General features: G+C 32.1%; 2 protein-coding genes across 2 annotated transcripts; both read left to right on the forward strand.

Moving 5' to 3' along the window:
* The first annotated feature begins 8,248 nt into the window (after positions 1–8,248).
* On the forward strand, positions 8,249–9,493 carry LOC127093024 (uncharacterized). The gene has a single exon (XM_051031925.1). It carries the CDS (start codon positions 8,249–8,251, stop codon positions 9,491–9,493), a length of 1,245 nt encoding a protein of 414 aa, XP_050887882.1.
* Positions 9,494–9,609: 116 nt separating this feature from the next.
* Positions 9,610–11,453, forward strand: LOC127093034 (uncharacterized). The gene is made up of 4 exons (XM_051031936.1): positions 9,610–10,242; positions 10,294–10,460; positions 10,578–10,796; positions 10,877–11,453. Exons 1-4 carry the CDS (start codon positions 9,610–9,612, stop codon positions 11,451–11,453), a joined length of 1,596 nt encoding a protein of 531 aa, XP_050887893.1.
* Positions 11,454–13,343: the final 1,890 nt, after the last annotated feature.

Raw genomic sequence — 13,343 nt, forward strand, 5'->3', positions numbered from 1 at the left:
ACACTCAGATTTCTCACAGTGTTTCCCAACCCACAGAATTAAAATTCTGATCAGATTTTGTTCAGGATTCAACACGAATCTAAGAATCAAAATCAAACACACAAGACCTCACGTTCACTCGTGTTTCCCGTGTTTCCCAATGAATCCGAACCGAAGCTCTAGATACCAATTGTTGGTGCAAAGGTAGAATAAATGATGAACGGAAATATTCTATTAAGAGAATGACGGCTACGAAACATGATAAAAGTTACAATGATTGCAACCCTATTTATAAGCTAAAATTAGGGTTACTAGAATAGGATAAAATACTAAAATACCCTCTAACAAACTTAGGGGCTAAGAAAATAGTACAACTAATAAATATGAATTACTTCTAATAGTTTCTTTATTTAGATAGTCATGGCCGATTCGACAAGCAACTCCCATACAAAATCAGCTGCAACCTATGTTAATACAAAATGTAAAAGAAAAACTAGAGGTGTCACGATGTATACCATGGTAAAAAAATCCCACGAAAAGGGTATTCAAAACTCGGTTACAATTGATGTTGCAACTGACAGGGCTTATGGTGAAAAAGCTAAGGATTTTATGGGTTACATTGCGTTACAAGGTAGAAGTAAATGAGTATTTTGATAGATAGTTGGCACGACGTTGAGGATGATTTGAAAAATAGCATATGGACCAATATTGTGGTATTTATTTTGAATTTCATGATTTGTTTTACAAGTATATATGATCATTTTTTTAATACTAATAATAAATGTATTGTGCAAATATATGAGGTGTTTGATGTTAGTTCAGATGATAGTATGGTGAAAACGAAATTTCTTACATATGCCGGTGAGCGTTGGAGGAGCTTTAAAACACAACTCACATGTGATTATATTAATCATCCAAGTGATGAAGATAAACCTTCATACTTGATGTATTTATTTATTGATCAGGATGTTTAGGAGAAATATGTAAAATCTCGCATCACTCCTAAATTATTGGCTACGAGAAAAAAGGAAAGGATAATAGATCTAGAAATATCTATCCATATAGCTTGTCTCGTGGAGGATATGAAAAACTTGAAAAGAAGATGATTGAAGAAAAACGAAAACAAAGAGAATTAATGCTAGGAGATTCTATAAGCCTTGATCGCACGTCATCTCCACTATTATGCCGTGAGAAATGGAAGAAGGCAAGTCAAAGAAAAGGCAGCGAGTTCACATCAGAGACTACACGAAAGTGGCTGAGAAGATTGTAAATAGATATTTTTTTCAACAATATTTATTTTAGTTAAATCAATTTGGTAAATATGAAATTCTATATGTGTTATAGGATGTACTGGTTGAATAATCCAAAGTCGTCATCTTCGTTGCACAAGATCGTCATGACATATTGGTAGAAGCGATTAGAACCGAGGAGCATTCTGGGCATGTTGGTGATCTTTGAAGAGGCGTTGCCTTCAAGTCATATTTTGGAACATCTAAATCATCTAGAAAAATAAATTGTATGAGAGAGATTGAAGAGATAGTTGTTGTAAAGGTGAGGGAGGTAAGGAAGAAGTGGATTTAGGAGGAAAGTGAGAGTTTATTGCAGCAGGCGTGAGAGACTGTCCAGAAGGAGCAAGAGAAGCGAGACAGGTTGATCGATGAGGAGTAAAAGAAGTAGAATGAGGAAGAGCTTGAATATTCGGAATATTTATGCTGTAATCACTAGAAATTAATGATTGTATGTCCGAAGCAAAATATTGTAGTTATATTTTTCTCATTGCACAAGGAACTTGAAGAAGTTATGATTAACGCTTTAAGTGAGTAAGTAGTATTATTTTTAATACTCAATTTTTACCTTTAGTTTTAAATAGTTTTTATTCATGTTTAATTTTAACCGACGTGTATAGAGGGGTGGAAATATACAATGCAATCTAATGTAATGTACTTGGTAAAAAATCAAGGTTCTATTTTCCAAAAGTAAGTATATTACTTGTATTTTTTTACATTCTTTTATTTGTGTGTATTAGTGATATAAATATATAAAAATCATTTGTAGTCGCGAAAATAGCCCGACAATTATTCTTGTGAATACAATGTTATGAGATAAATGTTTGATATTATCTCCGGAGGCATTACAAATGGATGAACTAAGCTTAAGTTATTAGCTTAATCCATATACATGTAAGTTATGTATATTTTTTAAGTTAATGTTGTTGTTGTTAGCTTATCAAAATTTAAATTTTGTTCTAATTATAGGAGTGTAGTGACAGTCCACCGTTCTCACAAGAAGATATAGATGGCATCCGATCATGTTGGGTCAATGTCTTCTTATCTTGTTATGAACCTCATTAATAATAGTTTTTCTTAGTTTTTATAAGATAAAATTTGTATATACAGAGAGAGGTTTTGTCATTTTTATGTGCAAATATGTAAATTTTGTATTATGTGTTAATGAGAACAATGTAAATTTGTATATTTGATTTTGAAAACAATGTAAATTTTGTATTATGTGTTGATGCGAATAATGTAAATTTGTACATTTAAAATGATCTGATTTTGATTATGTCAATATTTTGTAGTTTCTATATAAAAAATGATACAGGTCAGTCAAAATGAGATTTAAAATAAATTATATATGACAATAGATAATATTTCATCCATCACATATTATTTAAAATGGACGTACCAACATAACTTATTATCTTAGATTTTAAATAAAATCGAGAGGTCAAGCGGCAAGTGCTTCATAGTTTTGAAAATAAAAATATGTTGTTTCTAGGGATCAAACTAATGACTTTTTTCATTATAACCTCAATTTTCCAAAACTGTGGGGTAAAGTGACAAGCTTACATGTCACTCTTCGTTACCTCGGTAGTGTAACCAAGGTAAAATCCATTTCACGTCTGAGGTGAGATGTGTTATTTATAGTAGTGACACATGATCGCTCGACTTTATGAGTCGAATTTGGGGTACAAACTGCAAGTGCACAGTTCTATCGCGTAGTTTTAAAAGATATCGATCCCACAGGGACTTATGAATCGATATACCGTTATCTAAGGTTACTTCGTAAAGCTAAGGCAGGTAATACTTTGATTGTTTGGGGAAAAAGCTAAAAACTGAACTAAGATCTAGATTAAATATTAATAAAGCGGATATCGGTATGTAGTTCGTCGTAATTAGGGAATCAATTCTTCGTCGGTTTCTTGGTTTTAAAATAAATCTTTTCAGTTGACTTTATTGATTAAAAGTTTTATCTCAAACTCTCGCTCTGTTGAATAAACCATGATTTTATGTTAATGTAGCTGTCACTTATAATTAAGTCAAAAACCATTTTTTGAAAGCAATACAGTCCATAGAAACTCTTTTCAAGAAAACACTGACCGTTTAAACACCCTTATCTCAAACTCTCGCTCTGTTGACTTAGGTTATATAATTAAATTCGAATGCTTAACTCTCGTCCTCACATTCAATCTTTAAAAATACTTTTTGGAAAAGATCGGAATTTAATTAACTCTAAACCTTGCTCTCGCCCTGATCTAGAATTAATGTCTAATTTACACTGTCCAGTTAAAACCTCAAACTCTCGCTCTATTGATTTTAACTTCTTTATGTCTTTTACTTTCGTAAAAACTTTTGTTATTAAACCTGTAAATTGAGACCGTAAAAAGAGTGATTTTAATTTTAAATTAGATTAAACCGACTTAGTTTTGATTCCTTATTCCGCTTACTTTACATACCGATATCTAAGCGAATTAGCCAGACATGCTAAACAAACTAAAATACTTATCATGCATAAACAGACTCATCCCAGGCAGATAATATAAATAAATAATAAAACAAAGCATTAAATAATAATTAAAGAACCTGAATGAGTTAAACAATAGTCTTGAACACTCCACCACAAGCCGGTAGGATTTGTTCTTGGATTCTTCAATTAAACAACAAATTAAAACGAAGGAAATAAAAACTAGATTCTAACGTAAGGTTAGATCCGGTAAAAAGGTACACAATAGTTTCCGGTGTAGAAACTATTGTGCGAAAAGAATTAACTAAATGCTAAAAAGGAAAATAGAAATTGCAAGGGAAATAGTGTAGAACTCGTAAAAATAATAAAGAAACAATAATGCTTAAGTTGTTGAAAAAGAAAATATGCAAAAGCGAAAACGGCAAAGGAAAAAATGTGGAAAAGCTTCGGGACCCTTTTTGGTTTTGCAAGTGGCTATTTATATTGATGCTTGAGTAACCGCTTCCGCTTCCAAAAAGGTCTTTAACGTGCATAAAAGTTGGGCGTGGATATAGGGCTCAATACTCCCTCAACGTCTCTGAGGCGTTCCTTGCGCCAAAAATGTAGGGGAATGGTGTGACGTCCGTCACACCATGTGTGACGTCCGTCACAGGAGTATGCAAGGCGTGACGCTCGTCACAGCCTCTGTGACGTCCGTCACGTGCACGGCACCTGCGTTTTGTGCTTTGGGCTGGGCTTTGACATTTGGTTCATTTTCTCTCCTTTTTGCACCTCCTTTTCTTCCATTTTTACTTGTGCTTCAAAATAAGCCACCTGAGACAAATAGGAAGAAAATAGCGCGTAATATCTAATAAAATGAAGTGAACTGAAATAAATAATAATAAAATTTAATTGAATTAAGTCCTAAAATATGATATAATTTCGTGTTATCAACACACACGCACACGCACACGCACACACACACGCACACATACACATGCATATATTGATATTTAATTCTTCAAAATGTACTAAGTTAATTTATTTTGTCTAATTACGACGGAAAAACTAAAAAATTACTGGCTAAATTCATCGCTAATTAGACGGAAAAAACTAATATGATACATTTTAAACAGTTAAAAAATCAATATAAATATTTTTTAAGTTAAAGATCAAATGAACTACGAGATTAAGATACAAGATTAAAAAGGTATTAAACTATACATTTGGTCAAGAGCAACACACAAGTGAGAGAGACACCACATATTCATCCAAAATCTTAAGGTAATAGGTGTATGAGTCATCTCACTTATAAAATGCTCAACCTCCACTTTTCTAAGCAATTAGGGTCATCCAACTCAAACTTGTACACAACAATCTCCCCCTTAAGTGTGAGTTCATCCACTATGTTACCCCTCAAGCGGGAGCTCTTTAATCCACATACACTTGTACATCTGTTGCAAGCACTACAACGGAGCACTCTGTCCTGATCACCACATTGTTAGAAAGACTTTCGATATAAAAAGTCAGTCCCTGAATTAAACCATCAATTCTGATACCACTGTTGAGTTATCATAAAGTGCATCCACATTTGTTTAAGAGCAACACACAAGTGAGAAAAATATCACATATTTTTTCAAAATCTTAAGGTGATAGGTATACGAGTATTCTTACTTATAAATTGATCAATCTCCAATTTTTTAACCGTGTGAGACTTCCAACTCACACTTGTACACAACAAACTAAACAAAGTGTAAGGAATATATATATATATATATATATATATATATATATATATATATATATATATATATATATATATATATATATATATATATATATATATATATATATATATATATATATATATATATATATATATATATATATATATATATATATAAAGCACCCGGAAAGGATAAAGACCATTACCCACTACAACATTTTTAGTCTACCACAACGCCTAATATTGAGAAGGTAAAAATACCGTTCTCATAGAGTGTAATAGACAACAAATTTCATATTCCGTTGCGGTAGTGGATATATTTTTGGAACTTTTATGCAACAGTTGGAAATTGTTCCGATAGATGACAACGAGAACGACTTTTATTAACAACGGGTTAACGCCGTTCTCAAATAATTTTTAATTATCTTAATAAATTTTTAATTATGAGAGACCTTTCTTCTATGTACAGATAAAAAAAAATTATTTGTGAGAATGTCACATGACTGGATCGAACCATGGGATCATACACATATCATTAAAACAGATTTTTTCGCTTCTTATATCATAAGTGTTAAACAAATTGCCGTTCCCAATTCTGAAATTTTTGGCGCTATACTTCCCTCCCAAAATCATCATACCGCTTCTGCTTCTTTTGTGAATGATTCTTCACCCATTCCCTAACCATAACCTTTCTCCTCTTCTTCTTCTCAAACCCTTCAACTTGCTTATACAAATTTAGGGTTTTAAGATTTATCAAGAGTTTTCCAAAACTAAGTACTTCACGAATTAGGTCAATCAAGGGTTTTACGAAATCATCACAAACAAAGGTTTGAAGTAAGTCTCTCGACGGTGAAGAGGCTTTTTTTTTCATTTTCAAGTTATGTATAATTCGCCGCCTCAGTAAGTGATTCCTTACAATCTCTCTTTCATCTTCTCTCAGGTTTTTTGTTTGGTTTTACTTAGATTTGATTATGATTATACTTTTATAATTTACTCGATTCGTCGTAGATAATGTTACCGGCATTGATTGGAGATCCGAAGTATCAACAAAAGTTCATACCCTACACACTGAAGCTACAACTCTTTTTGCCCAACTGGTATTATACCAAGTTTGTATTTACATCTATCTATGAAATTTGTTGGATTGGTTGCTTGATATTCATGAATTTGATGTAAATGTCTAGTTCTTGTTACTTGTTGAATGAGTGAATTTTTAATCCTCTTCCTGCACTGTATGTTCAATCTGTTTTGATAAATTATTTTTTTTAATGTTAAATTGGCTTTGTTTTTTTGAATCGTATATATATGGTGGATGATACCTTTGATTCTAACATAAAAGATGTTATTGTAATTTACTCTACCATCACTTTTTGTATCGCGTATATATAAGAGCCACGAGCTATTCCACGCATGCAAACTAGTTAACTACCCTAAATCAACCATGAACATTAACTGTAATCTAAAAGTAATTCTCATGAAACCCATCAAAAACATATTCATGGGATAATAGAGTCATAAGCATGGCCTCCAGAGATCCAGCTTGAATACTTATCCACATTAGTAGCCCAAAAAACTGTCTCTTAATTTTATTTGATGAATTTTGGACTAGTTAGAATATTGATTGTAGTTTTACTAGCTGAATTTTAGTTTTTTGAATTTTGACCTCATTAGAATATTGGTTGTAGTTTTATTTTGCTGAATTTTAGTTTGCTGAATTTTGGAATGTTGATTTCAGTTTTGGACTTATTAGAATATGCTAATTTTTAATTTATCTGTATGGTATCTTTTGTGTCTTTCATCTTCATTAAGGGTATGTACTGTGTGGTATCTTTTGGACTCATCAGAATATTCTAATTTTTAATTTATCCGTGTTGTATCTCTTGTGTCTTTCATCTTCACTTGTTTAAACTTTAGAACACTAATTATAACTATGTGGTTGGTTAAGTATGTATGATATACTAGTGCTTATGTTTTATACTCTCTTTATTATCCTTTTAGACTTAATATAATATTAGTAAAGAATTCACTTCTCAATTTTAGGATATAAGACATCAAATGGAACTAATTGCCAAAGAAAGAATTTTATAATTTTGTCTCAGATTTAAAGGTAATTTTCACTAAAGCTTCATTTTATATATAAATATTAGTTATAATTCTAGTATCTAGATATTCTTTACTTGACCATTCATATTCTGTAACACTTTGCAATGATATAACCTCACAAGTTTTCTTGTTTTTGGTTTCTGAAGTTGAAGCTGAAGGCGTTAGGATATCGGGAATCACAACTTCGACGAAGAAAGTTATGATCTAGAGGTGAAGTGACCCAACTGTTCACAAGAAATTCACTTGAGGATTCAGTTATAAAAAGAAAGGTGAAGCTTCTTCTTATAATGATTTATTTGATTACCGTTTCACCAATAGCATCTTGTATAATACTCATATCTTCTAATATGTGTTGAGTATGAGAATAAGTTAATACTTTCTAATAAATATCTTTGAAAATGTGTATGTGTTTATATTTACTTGTAAAGGCCATGTCAAACAGGGTAATATATACTTTCCCCCACCATCACAAATGAGTAGACCCTCCTATAAAGGATTAACAAGGCATAGGCACCAGCACATACACCAGAGCTGCAAATGCAATGTTCTGACTATTAAAATTTTCCATCTAAAAGTAGGATTTTTCACTTTCAACATAAAAGACTAACTCAGTTCATAACAGGGGCCACCAATTATTTTATATTACACATCCATTGTTTGCTTCCCTGTCTTGCTTATAATTTTTTATACATATATGATAGTCTCCTCATAAGCCTGATGGATAAGGAATGGATAAAGGAAAACCCTGTGAGTAAAGAGTATCAGAATGGTCTTGATTTTTTTCTAGATTATGCATACACCAAAGGAAATCCCCGAGGGAAAGAGATTTTGTGTCCTTGTGCGAATTGTTACAATACCAATTGGCTTACAAGGAATGAAGTACGAAATCATTTAATCGCATTTGGATTTCAAAAAGGATATGATGTTTGGGTTCGACATGGTGAGAAGAAACTAAAACCCGGTGATCTTAATGATAATTATATGAATCATGAAGAGGATCAAATCGACGATATTTATGGACTATTGCATGAAAGATTTAGAGATGTTGTACAAGAAGAAAATGAAGTAAATGTAGGCCTCAATGAAGATGCAAAAAAGTTCTATAATCTAGTCGAAGAAGCCAAACAAGATTTGTATCCGGGTTGTAAAAACTTATCTAAATTGTCGTTCACCATCCGTCTTTATTTATTGAAATGTCTTTATGATTGGAGCAACATAGCATTCAATGCTCTCTTAGAGTTGTTGAGAGAAGTTATGCCTTTATTGAACATCCCTGTTACGTTCAGCAAAACCAAAGGTATGATAAGGGACTTAGGGTTGGATTATAAGAAGATCGATGTTTTCCCTAATGATTGCATGATATATTGGAAAAATCATGAGAACGATACTTCTTGCCATGTTTGTGGTGCTCCACGGTGGAATGAAGATGTAAAAGGAGATGATAAAGTTGAAAAAAGTCATAAGTCTCATAAAGTTCCTTTGAAAACTTTGAGGCACTTTCCCTTGATTCCAAGACTTCAAAGACTGTTTATGTGTTCAAAGACTGCTAGCTCATTAAGGTGGCATGATGAAGAACGTTCGAAAGATGGGAAGTTGACGCATCCTGCAGACGGAGAAGCATGGAAAGAATTTGATAAATGTCATTCTGAATTTGCTGATGAGTCGCGTAATATAAGACTTGGGTTGGCTAGTGACGGATTTAATCCATTTAGAACCATGAATTTGTCTCATAGTACTTGGCTTGTGGTATTAATACCATATAACTTTCCACCTTGGTGGTGCATGAAGGCTGAGTATTCTATGTTGTCTTTATTAATCCCTGGACCATGTTCACCTGGGAATAACATTGATGTGTACCTTCAACCATTGATAGAAGAATTGAAAGTGTTATGGGATTTGGGTGTAGAAACATATGATGCATCACTAAATCAAACTTTCCAAATGCGGGCATCTCTCTTATAGACTATTAGTGACTTTCCTAGGTATGCTATGTTGAGTGGCTGGAGTATAAAAGGGAAACTAGCATGTCCTTGTTGTAATTATAACACTAATTCAATATATTTGAATAATAGTAAAAAATGTGTTATATGGATCATCGTGTTTTTTTGCCCGAGGATCATAAATATAGGTCAAATGTTAGGAATTTCAATGGGAGCATAGAAGATAGGCCACCACCAAAGTTGTTAACTTTGGAACAAATCTCAAATAAACTAAAGGACGTCAACAATGATTTTGGCAGGTTGCAAAAGAAAAGTAATAATGGTCCATGGAAGAAAAAATCAATATTTTTTGAGTTACCATATTGGAAGCATAATACTTTACGCCACAACCTTGATGTGATGCATATAGAGAAAAACATATTTGATAGTATAATTGGGACTTTATTGGATATCCCAGGAAAGACAAAAGATCATAAAAATGCATGTTTAGACTTGAAAGAGATGGGTATTAAAAAGAAACTTCACCCCAAAGAGGTAGATCAAGGAAAAAAGTCAGTGTTTGCAAAAACATGCTTTTCCATGACTGCAAAGGAGAAAACTACTTTTTGTTCTGTATTGAAAAATGCAAAAATACCAGATGGTTGTGCTTCAAACATTTCAAGGTATGTTCAACTTACTGAAAAGAAAGTTAGCGGATACAAGAGCCATGATGCACATTTCATGTTGCATTACTTGCTTCAAGTGGCTGTGAGAAGTACAATGCCAAACCAGGTTGTACACCCATTAATTCGTCTTTGTTCATTTTTTTGTTGTTTGTGTCAGAAGGTGATTGAGGTGGCAGATTTAGATATCTTGCAATATGAGATTGTAGAGACACTTTGCCAATTCGAGACAATTTCCCCCCCGAGTTTCTTTGATATAATGGTTCATTTGCCAATACATTTAGTGAATGAGATGAGAATGGGAGGACCTATTCAATTTCGGTGGATGTATTTTCCAGAAAGATATCTAGGAAAATTGAAGGGTTATGTTCGTAATAAAAGTCGCCCTTAAGGTTCTATTGCTGAGGGTTATTTGGTTGAAGAATGCTTGACATTTTGCTCTAGGTATTTTCATAGTGGTGTTGAAACAAGATTCACTAGAATAACAAGGAATAGTGATATATGTGATCCTCATGAACGTGAAAGTTCAAGCTCTTGTCTCAATGTTGGTCATCCTATTGGAGGAAAGAGAAAGGGTGAAGCAATTTCTTTGGATTGCAAATCAAGGAGTTTAGCCCATCGTTACATCTTATTCAATCATGAAGATATCCAAAAATTTATACGGTAAATGAATATACTTGTAGGTTTCAATTGCATAAAAGAATTGTTTTACAATAACTTTAACAATGTAGTTATAATTGTAGTGAGCATGAAACTAAAAATCCCAATAAGAGAAACGGGTGGAGAAAAGCAAAGAGTCAAGGTTTAGATTTTGTTGAATGGTTTAAGAAGCGTGCATTGTTAAGTGATGTATCTGAAAACCTTAGGAAGCTATCCAGAGGACCAAATGAAATTGCACGATGTTTTTCTGGTTATGTAATTAATGGATATATGTTTCATACAAAACAACGTAATGCTAAACGTAAAACACAAAATAGTGGTGTGACACTGGCGGCAATAACTGAAAGTTTTTCAAGTACCAAAGATGAAAATCCAATAACACAGTCAATAACTTACTATGGATTAATTACAGAAATAATTGAGGTAGACTATTATGGTAAGTTGAAGTTTGTGTTATTTAGATGTGACTGGTTTGAAGTTGAAGAGGAAAAATATGGGATGACTTGTGTTTACTTCAACAAGAGATGTTACATGGATGATCCTTTTGTATTGGCTTCTCAAGTTCACCAATGCTTCTACATTCAAGATCCTTCTGATGCAAATAAACATTATGTTATGAAATCTATTCCGAGGGATTTTTTTAACATGAATGAACAATAAGATTCAAATCTCCATCAATCGTATGATTGTGATCTATCAGATCATGCAGTGAATCTAGCTTCAAACGATGAAATTTGTGAAGTTGAATTTGTTAGAAATGGCATTCCACCAACCATTGTTGATAATTTTGTACCTGTGTCAGATCTAATAGAATCTGATGACGATTCAAATTTATGACAATTTTTTATCTATGTTTTGTGAATTTCATTTTGAAACATTATATATATGTTGTGGATTTTATTTTGCACTTTCCTATTATTATAATATTTAGGCATAAAGTTGAGACCACTAATTTCACAGACTATGTTATTAAGATTGAGTTTTTTTTATTCTAACAATTCTGAAAAATGTGTGCTAGAATCAATTTAATTTAGTTTGTGAATCAATTTAATTAGTTTTATTCTAAAAATTATAGTATTTAGGCCTAATAAGTTGCTTTTTATTTCATATTTACTATCCGCATATAAAATAGATTTTATTAATTTTTGCTGATTGCTAATTTTTGTTACTGCTATATAATATACTAAGATCCAGCGTGATGGCATATTATATATGTTCATACTCAAAGTTAATATTCATCCTTGATGTTAGGTTACTCGTAGATGTTTGGTCTTGTAAACTACTTGTTGTAAAGAAGGTGTATGTTAGGTTACTCATAGATGTACGACTTGAGCAATTTTTCCCTCTTGAACTAATTCTTAGAATTGAGCTGGGTCTAGTCAATTTTCAATCATAATAAAATAATGAAAAACATATTGTTTAATTGGTTCTGTTGCAGGATAATGACAAACAAGAATGATTTTGTGTTTGATTTCCAAGCTAAGTCTAGTACAGATTTAAGGCGGAAGATGAAAATCAAGGTTGAAAATGAAAAAGCTTTAAAAGACAGCCCAACAAATCAAGGAAGCATTCATATAAACACCAATGTTGAAAAAAATCAAAAGTTAAACCATCAAAAGCAATCAAAAGTAGAAGTCTCTAAGAAAATGGTTAAGCCATACATGGTTTCTGCTCAGAACAATAATAAGAATCGGTTGGATGTAGAATCCTCCAAAAAAACTATCGAACCAAAAAAAGTGTTTATACATAACAGTAACACTAGGTACCTAAACACCCGAGTAGGTTCAACCTAAATTACACATCAAGAAAAGAAAAAATATGAAGCCTATAAATTTTTTTAAGATCCCATAATATTGAGATATTAACATACCCCTAACAATATTTAAGGTAATAAACAACTCCCTTAATAAAGTAAACATGATGTTATGGCCGAGATAAAATTAATTCCCTTTCACATGCACTTGGTTAGTACGGATGTCACTTTCAAGGGCTATAGAGCCCAAAGTTTCCAAAGGATAATTCTTTGCTAAATCCCCCCGAGTTTGATTGTTTGGTGGCAAAAGGTTGGGGTTTTCAAAATTATATTAAAATATCAAAAAAGAAAGGATTAGAAAATTCAAAATGATATAATAAACAGTAGATTAGTAATAGAAAAACATGTTGCATTTTGTAGATAAGACGTTGATAGAATGGATTAACAAATTGCCATGTTGCAATTCTGTACAAATGTTATGATCTTAAGATGATAAACAAGAATATTAATGTCCTTGGCGGTATCCCAAAAGACATAATCCCACAAACAAGATAAATGAATCAAACTACTTTATTGTGATTTAAGTCAGATAAATGAATCAAACTACGTTCATAACTCATACAGTATCATATTCAAAGCATTATACAACATTGAAATTTGCTGTACAACAAGTTACATTTAATTAAATATATCTGCGTTATATATATATATATATATATATAAAATTAATTATTAATAAATTATATTAGGGTCGATTCTTATAAAACAATGATTATTGATAAATGATCTGAACATGG

This window comes from Lathyrus oleraceus, chromosome 1, assembly GCF_024323335.1.
Source record: "Lathyrus oleraceus cultivar Zhongwan6 chromosome 1, CAAS_Psat_ZW6_1.0, whole genome shotgun sequence".
NCBI lineage: Eukaryota > Viridiplantae > Streptophyta > Magnoliopsida > Fabales > Fabaceae > Lathyrus > Lathyrus oleraceus.

What these genes read in the sequence shown, in the direction of transcription:
- LOC127093034 (XM_051031936.1), top strand. Translation starts at nt 9,610, where the DNA reads ATGTGTTATATGGATCATCGTGTTTTTTTGCCCGAGGATCATAAATAT. An exon ending in GAAGTACAATGCCAAACCAG is followed by an intron (nt 10,243 to 10,293) that starts GTTGTACACCCA and finishes TGTTTGTGTCAG; the next exon opens with AAGGTGATTGAGGTGGCAGA. An exon ending in CCTATTCAATTTCGGTGGAT is followed by an intron (nt 10,461 to 10,577) that starts GTATTTTCCAGA and finishes ATTTTGCTCTAG; the next exon opens with GTATTTTCATAGTGGTGTTG.
- LOC127093024 (XM_051031925.1), top strand. Translation starts at nt 8,249, where the DNA reads ATGGATAAGGAATGGATAAAGGAAAACCCTGTGAGTAAAGAGTATCAG.